Below are 23,119 nucleotides of genomic sequence, written 5' to 3' on the forward strand. Positions count from 1 at the left end.
TCCAAAAAATTGTACATTTATGATAATATGGGAAACATGTTGATGCTGTGCATTAGTTTTATTCTATACATAAATGTCATCTTGAGCAAATAAAAAGTCAAGGTAGTATAAATGACTGAAAAAACTACTGTAGTAAATAATTACAGAGCATATTCATAAAAAAAACTACGAAACATTTTTTTAGTACTTTGGTCATGTTTGCAAAATTTATTTTAAAAGCAGAAACAAAACTGATACATGTGTCCACACACACAACACGCACAACACACAGTTCACATATAAGTATCAACATCTTCCATTTCAGTTTCTCAAATTTTGTTTCCACAGCAGTATTTAGCTTTATTTTTAATAAAGACTTCTATTACTTTAATTAGTGTTAAAAGAAAAGAATAATACATTTTTAGAAACAGAAGCTGTAAAAAAATAAGCCTGCAAATTTAGAGCCTTTAAGCCAAAAAATTTAAGTGGTAACATAGCTAAAGACCGTCAGATTGAGATTGCATAAGTAAACTTTTATGCACCCCTTCCCTCCACTTAATATTGTGTTTGTTTGAAGTGAAAATGACTAAATCCTGAGAATAATCAAACTGAACCATGTCACACTATTAGAATACAACAAAAGTATTCTCATGCTGATTGTCACATACAAATTTTTACATCCTTACACTACACTAGCAAACTTGGAATACTCCTCTCCACCCATTCCAAACTTAATATTCTTAAGACTGATCCCCCCCCCAACCATACTCTTTAAAAATCTCAGTTAATAACTTCATTTTGATTAATATGGTAGATGTATGTTTGTGTAACTCATTGCTGTAAGGTGTATATGCTAAAGATTTCTAATGTCAAAATGCTGAATATGTACATTGCATTGTTTTAACATCTACTAAAATCTTTTGGTAATAATATGTTATGGAAGACGGAGAGCGTAATAGAAAATCATCAAGTAATGCTTCTTCAATAAACCTTTGAATGGGGGTTTCATCCTTGCTGTAACTAAGTGGCATAATGATATACCTTTACACAATATACCAATGGTTGTATCCAGTGGAAGAGGAAGAACAGCATATACAGAACATTCAAATAGGAATATATCCAATTGTAACCCTTGTTGCTTATGTATCACTTGCATGTGATTTTTTTTCATGTAACATTAACACATTGCATGGAAATATTAGATAAGTCCTCAAAAATCTGGAGTTTCTTTTGTTTTCAAGATGCTATTTTAGTATTATTGAGACTAAAAAGTGCTGGAGCTTATATGCATACTGGTTGATTCAGTTTTCCATCACAACTGATGACTGAATTAGCGCAAAACTTTCACTACATGCAATTTTCTTGTATGATGTAGTAGACAATACAATATTCAGCTCTATTTTTCCAACTGCATTTTTTACCTATGCCAAACTCAGTTAACAAAACAAAGGAAACAACACAACACATAAGAAAACTTTCAGACAATTCAAATAGCATAATTTTGTATAAAATGTATTCATCTTAAAACTTCCCTTTTGACGTTCTCCCCCCTTCAGATTGCCAGAAATACAAAATATGCATCTGGTAATGTAATCCCTAATAAGAAATATTGCTACTGTAAGAGAAATGTAAGAGTCAGACATACTCTACTTGTATGCATTTGACAATCAGCTTTCTAATGCTCTCTAGGTATCATTTTAATGGTAGTAGGTATGCATGTCCACTCAAACTTTCAAATAATTGTATAAAAAGTTAGAAAAATATACTCAATATTTGTTGCATAACTTTCCTATATTCACTCTATCATACATGAATCTTACAAAATGCTTTAGAACCATTTATTAGCTGCAAAAATACCAACCACCGTGCAGCACCTAGAGACAGGTCTTGGTGAGAACATACAATCCAGTATGATGTGATCTTGAAGGTATTTTTCTTCAGGTTTACAGCTATGTATTTTCACAAGTAAACCCAATAAATATTCAATACTGTGTTCATACGAGCATCCGTGGGCACATAGACCTTTCCTGATTTCATGTTAAATCCTGAAGAAGAGCTGGTGATGTGAAAAGTAAATGACAAAGTCTGATCAACTAAGTACGATAGAATGAACTCCATGTTTAATTGTCACCATGTTAGTTTGCAACAAGCTGTCATTTTAAAAATTTTCCTTCAAGGGCAAAAAATGTTTCTGATATAATTTTTTTTATAATGTTTTTTAAGTGCTTTTTGTTATCCATTTAAGCAATGACATCATGGGTATCACTGTTGGGTCTTTGGCGTATAGTCAGCGGGGGCAGAGGCTTTCCATAGAAATCTGCGTAAGAAATGTCAGAGAAGACAAACACATTAATCTGTTATTTACCCTCTCCCTTGCTTAAAGGCTGTTTAAATAAGGTAAATTCTTGCTTCCTTAATGAAAGCTAGGTAGCCTACAAGTTTAGAGCTAATTCGTACAAGCAACTTTCAGACATGGTGCTAATTAATGTCTGGAGGTATATTGGCCAAAACAGGGTATAATTACATTTTGTTATACATGCATCAAGATCAAGCCCAAAAGTAATCTGTAAACATCGCGAAAAATAGGAAATGAGACATACAAAGCGTACAAATAACAACTGAAAAAATGAAGTATCAAAATTTGAATGTTGCTGTAGTCAAGTCTGCATTGCAATAAAGTTTTAAGTGACTAATACTATGCAGCATCCAAAATTTTGGGACCATTTATGCATAGCACCTATCTTGAAAGCCATACTAACTTTCTAGAAGAACTATATTAAGAATTTTTAGATAAAAGTGGAACATTTCTTTTTGTCAATAAAGGAGTTTAAAGTAGTAAAATTGTTCAAGACAAAGTTATTAAGTACACCAGAAGAGAATGACAAGTATTGTCAAATATTTGGAATTGATATAAAAGAAAAAAACCATGCAGACTGGTACATGCAAAGCATTTCACAAGCAAAATAATATCATGACATATGGTAAGAAGAAACAGGTAGAAATCAAGAAAAAATAAAAGCAGGTTTTTGAAGCATTCAAATCTCTATTTCATTTATACAGACAAACTCCTCTCCAACAAAGCCTTGATGGCCTGCCAACACAAAATTCAGCTTTAATAAACCATAATTTTCCAAGAAAAATATATTCCGCTTGTTCTACATATGCAATAACTTGTGTTAAAATTGCATTCCTGAGCTAAAATTAACAAAAGCTAGCAAGTTGGATTACGTTACTCTAAGAATATGTGTACAGGTCTGTAGGATCAAGGCTTTAGTTATGTTTAATCAGTAAAATAATAACACTTTTATATTATTGTTGTAAATCCTTTGATTTTAATAGAGCTAATTCAGTGTTACACAGCAGCATGTGAAAAAGCAACAAAACGGCAACAAATGATTACAGGGTAAATGAAAACCTGTACAATGGATGTTTTTATTAGTCAGTTTCTTGAGGTCTGGCAAACAACTTTAGGACTGGCAGGCAATTTTACCTCCTATAATGAGAGAGGTTTATCATTCTTGCAAATGTATCCTCCAGTGACAATAAATAGACAGTCATTACCTAGTGTTGTGCTAGAATCATTAGCATGACTGGAAAAATTGCAGTCTTTAGTGAAAATAAGTGTATAATTAAAGATTTATATAATTGACTCTACTGCCTGTTAACTCTGCCTAAACATCCAACATAATGTTCTCTGCTAAGAATGACACAAAAATGACTGACTCTATATACTAAATAGCCTGCTCACTAGCACTTAAATTTTTCAGTTTGCACATTAAATCATGAAGACAGATTTACATCTCTGAGAACACCTAGCATTAAAAACCAGACCTTTGGAGGTTGTTTCAACCTCACACTACACTAATTTATATATTTCAGCAGCAAGGTCTACCACATATCTGTGACACTTTCAAAAAAATCCTTTTTAAGACAAAACCAAAGGAATAACTGCTATCCTAACTGACAGAGACCTGTACTAGAATGCATGGGAATACTGAGAGACACCTGTTCCTGTGTTTTTCCATGGACTCGCAGAAATCAACACTACAAAAAGTCATATCTGTTTTGAAGCTTAAGGGAGTTTCTTGACATATTGGGGAGCTATCAAATATTTCATCGATACACTCTTGGACATAGACTTTGAGAGTACTCCTGAAAATCACCTGTATGTATAACCAAGGCTCCTTAAACTTTTAAAAGCAGGCCATTAAATACTTTCTTCTTTCCTTGCTCTTATGCACACTAACAATTTTACCTGGAGTCCCGACAAAAGCATCTACTGGGCATCCTACTGGAACTGAGGTTTTTCAGCCTGGCCTACAGGAACGTAGGTGTTCATTTGCCCCACATACAAAGACTTTTCAGCCATTTGGCCAATAACAGTTTGTCAAAGCAAATTGTTCAACAGAATGCAATATTGCTATAGGAAACAGTGCACTTCAGAGAATCCAAAAGAGACACAGAAAAGAAAGTCTTACTGAAGTCTCAGCCAAAGGAAATTACAAAAAAAAAAAAAAAACCCAAACAAACAACTTTAAGCTTTCACTGCAAATTGTGCCTTCGAGACATTTATATCAATTAACCATGAAACCAATAAGGAAAAGAGGCCTTTTTATTTCACAAAGGTTGAATGCCTAAAAAACTTTTAAAACCACCTTTACAGTGAATTTTGGGCAAAACTGGGGGGGGGGGGGGAATCAAACTTGATTTATTTCTCTGCTGAAGGGACAGCCAAAAAGAAGCTGGTTTTCAGAAAGATGCAATTCAGGCAATATTCTAAAAAATGGATCAAAGGTAGGCTCCACTGGTCTTAGGAAAACTTCAATGAGTTTCCAAGCAGGAGCAGGTTCTCCGTCTGCAAAATATATAAAAACTCATTGAAAAACACTGTTGCGTGACAGTTAACGGGCAAGGACAGATGGCAAGCTAAAATCAGTGCAAGATGGACTTGGTAGTGTTAGGTTAACGGTTGAACTCAATAATCTTAAGGGTCCTTTCTAACCTAAATGATTCCATGGCTCTCAAATGGTCTGAGTAAAAAACCAACTGCTTTAAGCAAAATAAGTAATTGATGCTCTTTGATATAAGGACCTAACTAAAGGTTTGACAATGCTGGACCATCCGTTTGAAGAGCTTTTTTCATTTCTAAATAGTGCTTTCCTAATAGATGTTTTCTTGCTTTCTCAGGATTTTCTGTATCTGTGTGAATCTTGTCAGTGTCTCAAAATTCCTGAAAAAAACAAAACTCAGCGAAGAGCACGCAATGTCTTGAATTCAGCTGCAAAGTTCTGAGCACTCCAAGTTTCCTCTGATCTCAATGGTTACACCTCTGGTCAAGAGATCGTTACCCTACCAACATCTTTTCCATTGTTAGATTCTGAAATACTTTAGTTATTATCCTTATTTTACAAATGGACTAAATTAACACAGATCTCAGGTTACTAACTTACACACTTGTGAGTAGGGAACCTAGCTTAAGCAGTTTTTTTAAGCAGCTTTTTCCTCTTTGCCCCACCCATGCTCTTGCTACAAAATGCAACACCTCCCTTAGGCACAGATAAAAATTGAGTATCGCTTCTTCCCTTTCTTCCCCTCCCTACCTCTTCATCTGGCTTTTCTTTCTTGCGGCCTTCTCTATATGCCTTTAAAAAAAAGAGCAAGATGGTTTTATGATTAAGACTACAAATTACATTTTATGCACATGAATTATGCCCCTGTGAAAATAAATATCTAGTTTGTAGAGATCTTAATTCCCCTTTAGGCAACTTTTGATTCTTTGGCAGAGAAACTCCATGTTCTGTTGCTTCAGAACTTCAGCAGGTATGTCCACATGGTGCTGTACTACATGATAGCAGTACAGGCAGTTCAAGTCAGGGTGAAGCTGAAGATCACTACAGCCACACTGAGCTCCTTTCTCTAAGTTCCTCTATTAATGTTCTCTTTGTTCGATTTGTATAAGCGTTCCCATTGCTTTAGTTTGGTTATCCTCCTCTTCACTTATCCAGATGTCTCCACTTGGCTTTTCAAAATTTGAGAAACAAAAATGTAAGAAAAATGAAGAAATTATCATCTAAAACTGAGAAAAAGATCCAATACAAGCATATGAAAAACAATCTTCCATGGTCTTCCAAAAATAGAAAATAGTCATTATTGAAGAGAGAAATCAAGAATCTGCCTATTACACCTTGACATTTCCAGTTATTAAACTTATTTCTCCTATCAGTTTGTGAACTTTCAGGGACACTGGCTCTTCAGATAAAGCAGTAGATCCCAAGCTTTATCACTGAAACCTCTCCTTGCAGACCAATAAACCTAGTTTTCAGTTGGAAGTCTCACTGCTTCTGCAATCAAATTTATGTTGGGCTTTTCATCATACCTGGGATCGCAGTCCCTCATTCGGAGTTGCTAACATAACGCACTTAATTCAGAGGTGCCCACATGTCTTTAGATTTCCTTCTCACAAGAAAACACCCCCAAATCAATGACAAAAATCTGGCAGACTACGCTTTTAAAACCATATGGAGACAGTAGCAGTGGAGAGAAGAATTTTAGACTATGTCAAGAGGCAACACAAGGAGTCAGTTTACACACAGCAAATTCATCTGGAGGCGGGCTGTGGTTCACAGAACTACAGAAATACATGGGGCCCAGTTGGGTTCAGTATTGTGAAGCAATTAGCACTTCCAGATCAGAGCATAGGATCAGCGTGGAAACAAAGAGGCAGCTTAGGGCAGAACCAGCCTGGATGTGGAAGAGCCACTATGGATCCCAAATTAGTAAACCCTGCTGGATCTCTGCAGTCCTGCTTAGGTTTTCCTGAAGTATCCTCTCTGCTGAGTAACTCAGACTTCTTCCAGTAACCAGGTAACCCAACTCCTGTCCCCCACTGCATCAGATAATGATGAACTGTCTACGTATGGACAATGGAAATATGCTTTGAAACTTTTATTTTGAATGTAATGTGTTTTGACTCTTAAAGTAACTGGTCCTGTTACTCTTTGTTATATGGCACATTATAATATTTAGGTGCATGCTGCTGTGCAAATAACTTCAGATCACTAATAGCTTCTGATATCCTGTGCCACTTTAAACTTCATAAGGGAATCTAAGAGAACTTATTCTTTTTGGTAAAAAAGAAATAAGACTTGAAAAATCAAAAAGATGCTTTCTACTAAGCAAAAGGGTTAGCTTTTGGTCAACGAAAATTTGCATTAAGAAATTAAAAAAAGATAAGAATGAAATGAATGTAGAAGTGAATGAACAATGGAGAATGCTTTAGAAAAGTACAACCCCCAAAATATTTTCAATTACCAGCATGATGTGTTTCACCAAGAGGCTCAAGTTTTCGAAGTCTATTAAGTTTGGGAGTTCCCCAGCCAACTAAAGGAAAACAAAGACAGTCAAAACGTGCCACGACTGCACTTGATTCTGATGAAACATACAGAAGCCAGTTCTCTTTGGGAGAAATCAAAGCATTTGGAAATGCCAAAAGCATGTAATATATTGTATATGTGGTGAATAATGATGAAATCCTTTAAAAATAAACTGATTTACCCTTAAAAATATTGATATTTTTAATCACTTCTTCATCAGTGAGTAGTCAAGTTTCTCACTCTTTTTTATGAAAATAACACCTTCCCCCATGGAACAGATCAAATCAATACTGCTGAAAGTTCATACCATGAAGTGGGAAACTGTATCAAAGATTTCCTAGAGAGCAAGGTTTAGTAGCATATCTCCATATGAAGACCATTCCAGTTTCATCATTCGCAAATTAATATTTTAAAAGATTAATAACCACAAATTGAGACATCGATTATTGTTTGTTAGTACACTTACCTGGCGGAAGAGCTGGTGGTGGTGTAGGATTTTTGGGAACAGTGTCCTCTGCATTAATAGGTTCTACTCTGTGGCCCCTTTTTAATTTTGTTTTTTTATTTTTTTTCTTATTGTTATCTATACCAAACAGAAATAAAGCATTACATATCATGCAGTTATATTCATAGAATCTCTTACATCATCTTTTAATACAATTGTTGCAGTAAGATACATCAGCATTTTCAGTCCAAACTTAAACACAAAATTATGTGAAATGTAAAATTTACACAACATTTTGCTATAGAAAATAAACTGTAAGCATAAAATATATGCAAACTCTGTTTTAATACAGAAATTCAACTTAGCTTGGTACTGATGGATAGTGGACTACATATTTGATTATGATAAAAATGAACCTAGTTTCAGCTACAGTATCAGTCACACCAACAAACATGCACTTTTTCGAAGCAGATTTTCCAATACAATAACCTAATGGTGCATTTTTATGTTTTCAATAGATTAAATTGACGTGTGGTATCATGAAAAATAACACAGACAGAGGGAAGAACTATGTGAAAAATAACATTAAATGACACATTAAAAGGAAGCAGTTTTACCTGAGTCAAGGCATTCTGAGGCTTGCTGCTCATTCTCTTCTTCATGCTGCAAAAGCTGTGTAGTTGTAGAATTGCATGTTTCTAGTCTACTATCATTTGTATTTTGGCTACTGCTACTTGAGAAGTGCTGGGCATCCATTTGTTCCTGCTCTGTTTGTGATTTCAAGACAATCGTAGCCTTTTCAGTCTCCAACCTTTGCCGCTTCTTTTCCTTTTCAATTTGTTTTTCATTCTAACAACAAGTGTAAGATTTTTTTTTAATAACTTCTAATGCTGTAAACTGACTAATAAGACAAGAAGGTTATTTTGAAAAATCAAAATATTCCTAAAATATTTTTCTGTCCCACATCTAGCATAGAAAATATTTTCAAATAAGTGAAGAAATTAAATTTCCAATATTCTGTCCAGAAGAAAGGGGGAGGGAGGGGAAAAAAAGGAGATTAACAGCAAAAGAAACGATCTTTAGGTTTATAAGCCTATTTTCTTGCTTTCTTTTTGGTCGCATGACAAAAAAAAATGCTAGCTACATAAACAACATCAACAGTCCTGAGCAAAAGGTTAGAAAACTCCTAATTTCTTCCTCTTCTTTTTTTTTTTTTTTTTAAAAGGTTAAAACAAAATATACATGCACAGAATTTCAGTATTCGGAAAGTGCTACCATGATTTGGTCAAATACCAGTTGTGTCATACAGACTCAATGATAGGCTGTTTCCCAGGTTCTATATGACTAAATCACTGCCTCTGCAATACTCGCAGCTATACCCTTCTCTTCTTACTCTGTATGTTATTATAACGCATATTATTGTGCATGTAGCTGACTTTACAAGATATGGGCGCTTTTGTCCGAGAGAGAAGCAAACGTTTGAATTACTGGAAAAGTCTCTGAGCGTTTATGTGTTTCTTGACATTATGTTATCTCAAATCAACTGAATAAAAAAATATGGTACAATAAATAAGAACTACCTGAACTCAGAAACACAGGTTAAGGAAACTTTATATATTAATATGCTTTTCATATTTCAAAGCTAAGAAAACCTCTCAATTGTCTCAGTTTTCAACAGAAAACGGGTTACGCTCAGAAATCTAAATAGTTCAAGTAGTCAGGGAGATTGTACATGACTCACTACATCACTAAAACACTTTACAAGAAATTAATAGAGCTTGAATATTTTCCAGGCCTGAATATCCAATAGTTTAATTAGGAAATGTGTTCAGTCATCTGTTTACAATACCTTTATTTTACTGTGTCTACAAAACTTTTTGTCCCTGAATCAATAATAGGGGATTTTCTTAACATGAAAGCGTTGATTCAATGCACACAAAAAAAGACTGCCAAGATTAAAAAAAAAAAAAAAAATAATGCTGTGCATACAGACTTAGAACGATTCTTTTAAATGAACTATTTTTCTCATTACCTCTCAGACATTTGTTAGTAGTAGGTCTAAAACGATCCAGATTTCCACATATTCTCATACCTCAGAGATTACAGCAGATATAGGCTGGAAGGGGTTTTCAGAGTTCCCAGGCTCAGGGTCTTCCTCATCAGGTACGCTTCTTCCTTCTTCTCTTTCCCTTTGTTGTTGTTGTTGGGTTTATGTTGGTTTTGTTTTAGTGTTTTTAGAGGTGTGTTGTCGTTTTGTTTTTTTTTTTGCGGGGCGGCAGGGAGGGAAGGGGAAAGAGGGGGAGATGAACAAGGAATTATGAAGAAGGCAAGCCATAAATTTCACATAATAGAGAACACTTATTAGGTCATCTAACTCATCCTCCAATTTATGCCAGCTGCTTTTTACCATATGCTTCTGTATTTTGAAAAACATTCTACAGAAATCACAATGACAGGCTAACATCAATAAAGCACAAGTATATGTTATAGCAGAGGTAGAAACACATGCCGCTATGTGCCTGAATATTCCACCAGCACTTCAGGAAGCAGAAGCAGTTTCTGAGGACAGGATATGTGACAGAATACATCTGTAACTGGAAGGTTTTGATTGTTCAACAGTATGCTGAAATTTTCACCCTGGTAATCTTTTACAACAATTGTTTCAAAGTATTCAATCATTTTTAAAAAAAAAAAAACAACAAACCTACGTTGTGGGAAACCAGACTACCTAAAACACATTCTTCTATTTTTAATACACCTCCATTTCTCATAATTCTAGATTCTTCTTAATATACATAAGGGAGAACTGGTGTCAGACTGTTCAGTTTATGTAGTAACTGTTAGAGAATCATATTTGCTTCAACTAGACTCAGAAGAGTTCAGAAAGACACATAATACTCAGTGTACTGTTGTTGCACCAGCACTAGTTATTTTTATGTACCAGATCTCTATGTAAGAAATATTAACTTACTATGTATTGAATGCTATATCATTAATAAAGTATATGCTCATCAAATACTTTTCATCAACTGATCTGATGGTACTTGTGCATAGGGAGTCACTGTTACACCTACTGTACAGCTGCGAGTACTGAGCGAGGAAGTAACCCCGTTGTTCGGGGCCACCGATGGGAATGAAAAGGAGGTCTCCAATCTACCTGTGAAACCTTGGAAGGACTTGGAAGGAACGGCCAGTGCTCTGTTAAGACTTACTGGCACTACCTCTCTCTCTGGTTTTCCACTTGGAACAAAACGATTGCTACCAACATATTGTGGAGGAAATGCACTTTGAGAAAACATTCAGGGAAGCAAATCTGAACAAAAAGCAGTCTGGGGAATTATTAAAGCACAGAATGAAACAGAATTACACTTGAATCAAGATTAACCTGTTTCTTACAGTAAGAAATCAACTTGATGCAAAACAGCAAAATTAAAGTTAATGCCGTCTCATATCTGAGACAAGCCCTCAGCTACAGGTAAAACCATCAGAAGTTCCTACTTAGCTTTCCTCTAGGACACAAGAAGTTTAGCAAAACTTTTAAGCCTTTAATTCAATTCAGACCCAACCAATTCTTCCAGTGAACAATCAAGAGCACTGAGCAGAAGAATATATGGAAAATGCCCATATTGTCAGACAATCTCTTTGAGTCATGTTTCAAAGTCAGTCCTCCTTGCTGCACCTCTCAACATGGCGTAAACCCAACACGATTCAACATGGTCGCAAGGTTTTGTCTATGCAGAGACGTCTGGCAGACTAACAGCATATGAATTTTTTTATAAGCTTGTGGAAACTTGTGTGAAGACTCTGTCAAACTCCAGGTGTTTAAAACGTGCTGAAGTAATTTACTTGCTGAAGTAAACCAAATCAGCAAGAGTACAAGCCAAGACACTTCACAGTAGCTTCACAGTTACTTCTCACAGTAATTGAGACTCGCAACTCTCTGCATACATAGGGCAGATGGGGGCGGGGGGGACGGGGACAGGGGTGCTCAGCGAATTTTTTAAGAATGCCCCAGTAAAATGATTCACATCAGTCTCTAATAGGAACCATCGTGGGCTGCTGATGACCACAAAGGCCTTTGAAGGGAAGTAATAAGTCTCGTCCTGCTTCCCCTCCCTGCATCATCTTAAGTCTCTCCATGCCTCGTGTGCTGGACATCCTGAAGTTTATTAAGCATAGTGTTGAATAAAGTTTCACATCTAGTCTTTGATATTCACACATGAGTTACAAAGTCTAAGTTAAGTTAATAAAAGTTTATGTTAGAATACACTTGAAGGTAACTTAAGATTAAATGACAGGATTTATTTTTTAGGTTAGCCTGCTGCGAAGTTATATTAGCAAGGCCAAATTTATTCCACAACTACCTTGCAGTTCTGATTCACAGTACATTTCCCGCATAGAGCGAATAAAATAAATGGGATGAACCAGGCAAAAACTTGTAGGTCTTAAAGAAAGGCTCTAGCATTCAGGTCCATACTTTTAATACAGAGACTCTTTGATTGTAAGCTTTAAATCTTTGCTAGCTTGGTTCCCATATGGTCTATGTACAGGAATGAATCAAGTATCTTAGAGACAGGGAGGAAGGGGAGGTAGGAGAAATTAGAGAGAGAATACCTTTCTTCTCGTATCCTTCTCACCCGCTCAGCTCGTTCTAGTTTCTGTTGTTCTTCATATGCTTTTTGTTCTGTAGTGTCTCTTTGGATGCGCTCATTTAAGGCATCAAAATCTTTTGCTATGATATGTAGAAGCCAATATAAACCCTTTTTTATTGATTTATCAATTTTTTTCCCACAGCCCATGATAGCTGAGCAAGGTTCCTGTAAATACAAGGAGAAGGAGGGGAAAATTATTTGCAGTTCAGACCACATTCCTTGACTGAAAACAAGAAATCAGCCGAACAATTACTGTTTACTGTGAAGCTTGCACAACACTGAGACGTACTGGAAACAAATTTGCATTTAAGTATTCTATAAATTTAGGTGCTTTTTTTGCCAAGATACAAATCACATTAGTTCTACCAAATTCCATTATTTCCAATCCCATTTCAAAAATAGTAGAATACTAGACAGAAAAACGTTTGCATGTATATCTCTCTAGACATATATATAAACCTGTTACGTATACACACAGCTGTTACATATACACCTGCTATGTGTATGTATGTATATTTACACACCTGTTTCTATACACATCAATATCTACGCATCTATATAGAAATATACTTTATCAACCCCAAATATGTATGTTCTGTTTTGCTGCTGGTTTACAAATAGTCCATGTCATATTTATCTAGTAAAATGGAAAAAATGAGATGCAACAGAATCAGCTTAGCTTCAGTTCAGGAAAGAAATATTTGACTTGTTTATAAGCACCTAGGGGATAAACAAAATCCAGTGTGAATTTGTCAGAATAACTATCAAACCAATTACATTTTTTTAGATCAGAACAGGTATTGTGGATAGGGGTGAAGCAAAATACAATGCATCTTGATTGGAGTAAAACTCTTGTCATGATATTCTCATCAGCAAGCAAGAAAAACATGATCTAGGCAAATCTATTGGAAGATGGGTGCAAAACCCATTGCTAAATTAGATTGGAACACTTTATCTAGCTTGGATGCAACAATTCAAGGAAAAGGATTGACTGGAAGGAATCATGAGGAGCAAAGTGAGAAAAATCAGACAAAATCAGTTATGAAAACACATCTGGTAAGAAAACATTGAAGGAACAGGAGTATGAAAAAGCTTCAAGGAGATATGATAACAGCCTTCAAAAACATAAGGCATAACTGCAAATCAGAAAAGAATAATTTGCTCTTCATGTTCATTATCGGGAGGAGAATTATAATGGGCTTTAATTGGAACAAAAGAAATATAGCTTGATTCTTGCTTAGAACATGGAAAAGGACCAGATGACCTCCCAAGACCTCTTCAGAACTATTTTACAGGATGTTTTGGAGCACTGTATGGGTCTTTTAAACTGTTCTCTGAATAATAATTGAATAGATCCAGCTATGTATTCGACATGAAGAAATGATATTTCACACTGATAGTGTTCAGGATTTGCATTCATGAATGAAGGAAGATTAAAAAAGACTAACCCTCCAATGTCAACACCTAAAAAATTCTCTGTGTTATCTCTTCATTTGACAAGCCTTTAAATGGCACCATAGTCAGATATGTTATGTACAATTTACAACAGAAAAAAATAATTCTGTCCTGTTATGTCCCCCCAGAGGGCCAAAGTGGGGTTCTGAACTGGGTTCAGTTTGCATTTTAATACATTCCTACTTTGTCTAAATTAAGTTCCAAATATGAGTGTTGTTCACTATGGAACACTACAATACTCTCTAGCAGAACCTAATCTGCAAGATGATGTATAGGCAATAATACCTTGTTTCTCTGAGAAAACTAAGATAAAACAATAGACAGCACTGCAGCAATTTTCTTCTCGGTTTGCACCAAGATTATTGTTGCTGTAGTTCAGTTATAAAATAGAGAAATCTAGAAATACAGAATATACAGACATTAAAAAAAGAGAAAGGTCATTCTCACTGACACTGTGTGACAGTGAGACAAATGACTCCTTCCATTTGCTTTAACATTTTGTGGGGAAATTTAAAGATCGAGAATAAAACTAATTAAAAGAATAAGAACAAAAAAAAAGTTTTTTTGGTCCTTGCCTAATTTTATTTAAATCTTGTTTCACAATGCCCCTGTTTAAATTCACCCTATGAGTCATGATATTGAAATAACTTGGAACCATGTTTACCTTTAATGGGCCTAGTAAAGAAGCTGTCCATTTGAGTACATAAGACTCTCAGCTGCTTTCAGCTAAAATGACTTATAGAGTATGTGATCTAGTTTCTTTGTTGATTACACCCAAGAACTTCATAAATGGAGAACAAGAACAGCATTTCACTGGAACATGTCATAAATTAAGTAATTCTAAAGCATTGGAAAAATACACTAGAATCTTTCAGGTCTTCTATATTGACAATACTTTGCAAGAAAATATTTTCGTCACAGAAGTCCCTTGGAAGAAGAAGGGCAAACTTGCAATTTTTATTTTTACGATTGCTACATATGCGTAGCGCAAAGTCCACTGACTGAAGAAAAGCACTCAAAGAGTCACGACATAACAAACATAGCTATGCCCTGCTATAACTCAATTTTCTATAGAAAATAATAGCAATATGTATTACCCTATGATTTTTGCAAGTCTCCCTAGGGAATCAAAAGTCTTTTTTAAATTTTAAAACCCAAATACCAGCTGGAATGGTTCTGCAGAATTGCCTTCTAATTTTGGTTAATAACAGCATAACTCTCATTATCTTTTAAAATGTTTCTTATTGTAATTAGAAAAAGATTATAAAAGTAAAGCCCACAACTAGTTAACTAACAAACTGGTTGATTAAAACAAAGGCTTAAAGAAAATTTCAGGGACTATTTATTTGGATAAATTATGTGAAATATTGACTGATATTAAGTAGCTTTCATACAGATTTCTGGGTTAGCCCCCCCCCCCTTTTATGATTTTGAAAATTTTTTTTTTAACATGACTGTGAATACTACAACTGAAATATAGTTATTTTAGGACAAATATTAACTAGCAACTAGTTCTAATAGTGTTCTTTGGTGACTACTGTGCTGGGAATTAGATGCCCCAGGAATTAGATTAAGTTCTTACTGTTTGCCAGATGGTGACTGAGACTAAATGATGGTTTTATCTATGAACAGAAATGAGACAAACATCATATCCAAACAGTGATTCTTCCTGAATGTCAAAGTAGGCAAATTCAATTTCCTGCTTCTTTTTAAAAAGGTGCAATACTAAACTTACTGTCCAATTAAACAAGTTTTAAACCACATCAGTAACTAATTACTCTTACATGGTTTCAGAATGGGCCAGCAAGTACACTTTGAGGATCCTTGTTATAAAGATTTCTTCAAGAGATCCAGAATCAGAACGTCAAGGTGAACAGCAGAATTGCTTGCAGAACAGATATATGTACTGTATCTTTGCTGGGATTGCAGGGTTTTCATTTCAGTTTTATGCTATGCAGAACAATCTTCTACCTTATTGGAAGCTTTACATATATATTCGAAAATGAAGCATCTTAAAATATACTTACAATTTGACATAGACACTTGTGTTCATTGACAAGCTTTTCCAGAGATAAAGACTCGATTACATCTGCTTCTGACAGAGCTCCTTCTCTGTCCTGCTTATTTGCCAGCCTAAAGAAAAGATCAAAAGAAACACTTAGCACCCTGACACAAGAGAGATTCTCAGATCTCTAAAAGCTATGTTTTTGATGAAAGTAGGAAGAAGAAGGGGAAGAAGGAGAAAGTAAAGAGAAAATGCCTTGTTTCGGCTTTAATTCTTAGTTGTTCTTTCTACTTAATAAACATGTTAGTCCACGCACCACTTTCAGCAGATACTAACATTAGATAATTACTAAGGTGCTTAGTAATTATTTAATAATATTAATAGACAAAGCAATTATATTTTACAGCAAAGAAGATGGATGTAAAAAACACTATCGTTCTACATCTAAAGCTACACAGTACAATCTGTTGGAGTCCATGGATCAAAGTTCAGAATTAGCAACTTCCCAAACCATGCGCATTTCCCCACATAATACTGCTTCCCAGTCATCTTGGGTCTGCCTGCTATCCAGAATTTCTCTCTGATGCCAAACAATTTGATATGTAATGTTTCAAACCTGCTCTTCTTATAGCTCAGAGGGAGGAACTTGCATGAATGGCTCTAAAAAACATACTTTATTATTAAATAGAGGGAAGCAAAAAAAAAAAAAAAGTGTATGAAACACAGCTTACAAAATAAGTATTTGTAAGATGAAGTGCCATCACTGTCTTATTTCTGAGAGATATGGTAGCAAAGACGACTCCAGAATATAAACATCTTAAGTTTTTGGGGGAGTGTTGTTCTTGATCAGCTTTGTCTCCCATAAACTCTGTAACTGCATCCAACACTACAGCCAATAATCTGTGTGTTTTAAAAGGCACAAAATAGATCTGATTTACCACCCAAATAATTTTATTCATTATTTCACACTTTAATATGGACACACACCCTGCAGCAGAGGCTGTAATGTTCCTTTCAACACTGCTATCAATAACTAGTACAAAGATAAGAGGGCTGTGCAGAATTATAAACGTCCCAAACACTTGAGTTCTTCACCTCAGCAAATTCCTGGTGATACTATGTTCTAACCACAGAAATGCAAGTTACTTCCTTTTATCAAGACTAATTTTTTAATGTTTCACTGAAAACTCCTCTATATATGAAATGAAACTGGAAAAGTTTCCAATCTAAAGCCCTCAGAGGTACATCAGAAACTACATGTAAGAAAAAGCAAGGGTAAGTGCCAAAACCTGTATGGAACCACCTCTCACAGAAAGACAAAATCTTTTCCCTTATGGCGATTTCTCTCAGCTATCCAAGTAATAATTTTCATGAAACTCACAGGACTTGACTATCCTCGAGACCTCAATTTCTTGATTAAAGTATAGATTTAAATTGGTCAGCATCCAAGAAGGTAGGATGGATTAACAAGGTAAGTTTACCTAAGTATTTAGGAATGTGTTATCCAAGCAGATGTATTCCCTAAGAAGAAACTTAAAAAAGTAAACTTGCAGTCATGTTGGTCAACGATTTTCTGAGTTCACTTACAAGCAAGTTTTAATAACAAATGGAGAAATTTAGGTAGAAATCCAAAACATATATTTTAAACAGACAAACAAAAATGACAAAAAGAAACACATAGGAAATCATTCATGTTTCTTGAGGCTCTGAGGGTTTTATAAGGAATAAACAAAACTTCACAAAAGAGATCAAGTCAAAAGAGTTGTTCCCATCTTCCATCAAAACTCTTCATGACAATAGGATATACAGTCTTTCCCCTCCCATTACCTGCTCTTAATTAAAAGCTAGTATGGTAAAACTCTAGGAATTACGAAAAGATATTAAATAATATTTTACAAGCAATAGACTACTCCTGTTCAAAGTTACTATTTTTCAGCACGAAAACTGGTACTGTTTGCTTTGAACCAGTGTAGACCATTTTGGAATATAAGCATACAATGCAATCTTATTTTGCACTTTCTGCAACAGTAATAATCCAAGCTAAGTGCAAAAGCTGCAAAGAGGAGTATTGCATAGCATTAGGGAATCTGAAAATTGCACTTGCCTCTCTCTAATAAAGGAATTCCACTAAAATAATGTTGTTCTGAAATTTAGCAATGCTTCCATTATATGAGAACTCTGATTCAACTTTCTGGGCAAAATCACAAATATTTGGCTTCCATGACTGCAATGGCAGATCGTTTCAGAAGCAGACATCATAGCCCTTCTTCTGAAATCTCAAGTCATCGTCATTAACTCAAATGGCTTTTAGGGAATGTTAGGCCAAAGCTTCTACTTTGGATTTATCATACTCCTTGCTGGGAAGGAACAACGGTAAGAATTCACTCCATAGTTAGCAAAACTTGTCAGCACTTCAGTTTGATCTAAGACCTTATTCCTTCCTATTTCCCAGAATTGCAGTATGAGAGCCTCAATTCTTAATTATTTTACTCCAAAGAGAGTTTTTAACTTCAAAGAGACATTAAAAAAAAACCCAACCATGTTGCATCTACAGCACAAAAACCCATTCCTTGTCACCATTAACCTCATGCACTATGATTCATTGACTAATCTTTCTTTTCAAGAAGTTTATGAAGGACACCATAGAAAGACACCTTCTCAAATGTCCATTCTCTCTCAGTCTTCATCAGTCTTAGCTATTTGTGGTCCAAAAGGTTCACTATTTACCGTGGGGGTAAAACCCCCTCCATCCTACTGATAATCAAAACTTCGCTGGCTTGCCTGCAGAGCTAGAAAGAGCGTAAGGCTCTCCTCCCCACCCCTCCTTTGGTAATCCATTCCCACTTCTCAACAAAAAGAGTACTTCTACAGTACTTTTTATGATTTAGTGCAGAGATACCCTAACTGTTGTTCAATGCATATACAGAACCTATGACATTTTCAATATGCTTATGATACTTTGGCACTAATCCTTCTCACCAAACAGCTAGAACAAGTAATGTCCTCTCAGTATTTAGCTATGAAATAGGGCCAAAGCTAAACCAAGGAGAATCTGAAATGAAATTCTGGAAAGCTACGGAAAGTAATTAAAAGATTGGAAACAATTATGTCCACTTTTTTTTTTTCACATAACCTGTCTGTGTTACAGTCTGAAAATCCTGCTGCACTGCCCCTTAGTCTCAAAAAGCATTCCTCAGCAGTGCTGTCAATTCATCTAGATCTAATTGAAGAAAATATTTCTGAACACAGAGTTTGTTGCCACAGCCTATTCCTTTCTCACCTGAAGATTAAATAACTGCACTCTTTACTATGTTATTGGACTGCACATTCTACAAAGCACAGCTGAAGCAGAATGAAATGTTGGTAAGCTGCATAGCTCAGTGGGAGCGTGACACTAGTGTCCTAGAACTTGCAGTAGCTGCTGATTTTTAACCTCTAATACCTTGAAAGATGTAAGATTTGTCTTTTTGGTCAGTTAGCTTTCATTTTTTCCACAGCAGTCCTGCTGCAATACTGACCGTATTCAAAAAAATACAGCTGAGCTGCTGTATCTGGAAACACAGCATATCCAAATAGCTGTTTCCACCTTATGCTCCCCAAGAACTGAAGTGGTTTTGCACAGGCCGTACATTTGCTGCTGCCCACCCCTGCCCCCTTCAGCCTTTACGTCAAACATAAATGGAGTCAAAATATTTTTAAGGTACCAACTGTGATATAGGGTATTATTATGCTGATTTTTTTTTCCTCTTTCAAGTAAATGTATGAATGACCTAGCCTTGCTTCCCTTTTCCTTCGTGCTGCAGTGTAGAAACAAGCACTCCCTGCCCGTACGCTTGTGCTTCATAGGTAGGCAGTGCTCCGCTCCCAGCTTACAAGGCCTCCATCTAGGAGGGAGCTGCTCCTCCACACTTCCTGCTACTGGGCAGCTCCAGCAGCGATCCGCCTCCCAGCAAGGCTGCCTTTCAAACAGGCAGAACCAGATTCCCCAAGTAGAAAGTAATCAATTTGCCTGTCTACTGCAGTTGCAGAAGTCAGCTTCTCTCTTACACCGCTCCTGAAGATGAACCCTTGGACAATTATTTAAGAACTAGAAGCAGAAGGCATGCAGAAAATGCCTAATGGAATGCCACTCAAGACACATTACTTAGGCAAATACTCGAACCAATGTTTTTCAGATCATACTGAAGCTTACCCTCAGGAGTTCCTCTGTAAAGGATAAAACAGAAAACCACCAGCACAAGATTAAAAGGTAAAGACTTTTCTTTTACTTAATGTTTATTAAGTTGCAAATATCAGAAAAAGGCTGTGTAGTGGGGTTTAGAATGGAAATGTGCCTAAATGTCAAGACACACAAATAATGCATGTCTATCCTGCAAAGAATTGGATATTTCTCTAGGTGAATATAGTCTCAGAGCTCTGTTGCTCATGCACAGGAATGCTACGTTTTGAGGCAAGTTTTATGCATAAAACTTCCTTCTTTAGGGAATACATCAGAGTTATCTTAAAGGATAGACCTTGATTTTAATTTTCCAAGTCAGTAGAACTTCATATATAGCAATTTTTCATGTTTAAAAAATGGTAGGAGGTATACATCAAAACATACTTGAAAGCACAGGAGAGTGTCTGTTGGTTTATCACATTAAGTTTGCTGAGTGAGAAGCCTTCATATTTAAATCATGCTTGGCTTATTTCAATTCACATAAAGTATATTTGGAACCTTCTTAGTGTAACAAACTTACTTTATGCAAGAAATAAAGAAAAGGTAGGCAGCAACTGGTTTTATATCAAGTAGGTTTTTTTTAATCAACTTTAGAGAGCTTTTGAACTTTAAGAGTCATGGGAAACAATGTGGAAAGGGAGTGTATGTGTGCATTGGCACAACTGACATCTACAGTCCAGTAACAATATTTCTCTTAGAAGCCAGAAAACATGCCAGAGAAAAACAAAGTCTGAATGCAAACTATGTGTGTTCCTTGACCTGTTTCTAAAACGTAAATGACTGAGCAAAGAGGAAAAAGAAAAAAAAAAAAAAATCAGTATTAAAGTTTACTTTACAATCCAAAATATTTGGTGAAAAAAAAATCCAGTACAAAAAGGACACATTTGTATCTCAGCTTTCATCAAAAAATCTAAGAAGCATTACAGAAAGGGTTGATTTGGGAAGAGGGGTATTTTGTGTGAGGGTATGCAGGCGCATGTGTTTGTTTTCTCGTTTTGCAGACTTGGAGGGTTTTTTGAAACACTGTTACTTTCCAACTTACACATTTCTCTCCATTTGTGTGGGATTCTCATACAGTAACATAACACTGAAAACTAAATACTGTAGAGGGTACACACTGGGAAGTAATCTGTAAAAGTGTCTCAGAGATGCTGCTTTTAGGGTTAAGTTTAATCTGAGTCAGTTACCACAAACCCAAAATTTTGCATCAAACCTGCATGGTGGCAATCAAAATTAATGAAGAGCAAAGCATCCCTGAGGTCAAAATATTACAGTACCAGAACTATCAGCATGATTAAAAACAACTTAAGGAAGATGTATCTTTATGATAATGATTTATCCAAGATCAAGAATATTAGTCTTTAAGGCTATTTCAAGAAGCCATAGCTTTGAGTGACTGAGTTAGCATTCCTGGGAAAACAAAGGGAGAGAACGTTTGAATTTAAGAGCAGTCTACACAAGGGAAAGAACAATGACGTATTCTTCAGTCTACGGTCGCTCTTCTATCTAAAAATGCTGTTCTACCTTTTTTTCCTTCAGAAATTTCATCTCTGATCTATTAAGTTTTTTCTTCGCAATCCTGCAGACAGCAAGCAGTAGGATGTTTTATGAGGCCTCAGCAGATATAGCAAGAAAAGGTTTGTTAGTCTCTTTATGTTTTGCTTATGTTAACATCCATGAAAGTCAAACTCCTGATCCACAAACAGGCAGAAAAGATGTCCGTTTGTCAGATTGTTTTGTTTGTTCTTTCCTCTTCAGTTACTGGTAGTTCATTAGCTTTTCGAAGAAGTCACAGAAAACAAAATTCTTGATATTTTTAACAAACAAGCAGATAGGAGAACTAGCCAACAGTTTCAGGCCTCCCAGGGAGACCATAAGGCACTCTAAGATTAAGCTCTGAGTCCCCTCTTTCAGTAGACTTTCTGTGGATTGCCTTTAAAAGCTTTTAACTACACTGAAATAATCCAAATGGTGGGTGTTAACAGATCTTAAACTACATTCTTTAGCACTCTAAGCCTCTGCCGCCTTCTGGATTGCTGACAACAATTACAAGCCCATCAGTAACTTTTTACTGATTGACACTAGGCTCTTTCTCAAATAAGCTGGTTTATTTCATTTCTCTAGCTTGGCTTTCATGCCTTCAATTCTTATGCAAAACAATCCTTTAAATATTAGGGTAAGCTATAATGAAAACCCGGTGAATAAAGTGCTACAAGATCAATTAAGAGTTTGCTTTCATGCAGTTGCAGGGAGAGGTAAGAGAGGTTTCTCTAATTCAACCTTTTCCCTGAACAGTTCCTCCAGGTCACACTTAAATAAGAGAATAATTAGAAATATGATGCTAAACTCATCCTGTTTATAATACCTCTAGGCAACTCTAGAGCAACTTCATTCTCGTCCTACCTTTTGAAGCGGTCACAAGAATGTCAACAATTATAATTTGTTTCATTTTGGTTAAGTGGCCTCATTCTCACCTCAGGTCTGAATCATATTCCTATTTACTGAAAACATATTTCTCTGACGCACTCTGCTCTGCTATCAGTTTAATCATACCTATTGATCAAATAGGCTGCATCCAGAGAGATGTCTGAGCTCACATCAAGAACATTATGTTCAGCTTCCAGATGTGTAACTCCAACAGCAATGACAATAATATTGCCATATATTTTTGTAAGGTATTTTAAAAAATTGTAAATATGTATTATTTTCTTATAATCTATTTCACCTTGATATACCAATACCGAGGCAAACATTAAAGTCGTTCAGCCAAAGTTGCCTATAAGATACATTTTTAAAAAAGCTGCCTGGAAATCCCTGCATTTATTACAGGTGAGTTCCAGCGCTGTGATACATAGCTATAGGTCTGACAAAGATGAAATGGGAATGTAAAGAAGGTGGGATGTTGCACAGTACAAATTTTGAGCCTGCAATTCTACTGTCTTGAAACTGATTTATAGCAGTACAAAGTTGTTAACTAGGAGTTCAAACTAT

The 23,119-nt window shown here is 35.7% G+C and overlaps 1 protein-coding gene across 6 annotated transcripts in view; it reads right to left on the reverse strand.

Annotated features, from left to right (window-relative positions):
• Nucleotides 1-333: 333 nt before the first annotated feature.
• ARL13B (ARF like GTPase 13B) overlaps nucleotides 334-23,119 on the reverse strand; it is a 51,563-nt gene continuing 28,777 nt past the window's right edge. For 3 of the 6 annotated variants that reach the window (XM_082337817.1, XM_082337816.1, XM_082337814.1), the window contains 7 exons: nucleotides 15,932-16,037; nucleotides 12,412-12,614; nucleotides 9,890-9,986; nucleotides 8,415-8,646; nucleotides 7,819-7,935; nucleotides 7,291-7,359; nucleotides 334-2,296 (listed from right to left, as the gene is read on the reverse strand). In XM_082337817.1, the coding sequence (XP_082193943.1) occupies nucleotides 2,220-2,296; nucleotides 7,291-7,359; nucleotides 7,819-7,935; nucleotides 8,415-8,646; nucleotides 9,890-9,986; nucleotides 12,412-12,614; nucleotides 15,932-16,037 (901 nt within the window). In that variant the 3' untranslated portion in view covers nucleotides 334-2,219. Of the gene's footprint in view, nucleotides 2,297-5,579; nucleotides 5,622-5,886; nucleotides 5,999-7,290; nucleotides 7,360-7,818; nucleotides 7,936-8,414; nucleotides 8,647-9,889; nucleotides 9,987-12,411; nucleotides 12,615-15,931; nucleotides 16,038-23,119 lie in introns of those variants that run through there. The other 3 variants (XM_082337815.1, XM_082337819.1, XM_082337818.1) reach the window with 3 other exon arrangements.

This window comes from Platalea leucorodia, assembly GCF_965183815.1.
Source record: "Platalea leucorodia genome assembly, chromosome: 2".
NCBI lineage: Eukaryota > Metazoa > Chordata > Aves > Pelecaniformes > Threskiornithidae > Platalea > Platalea leucorodia.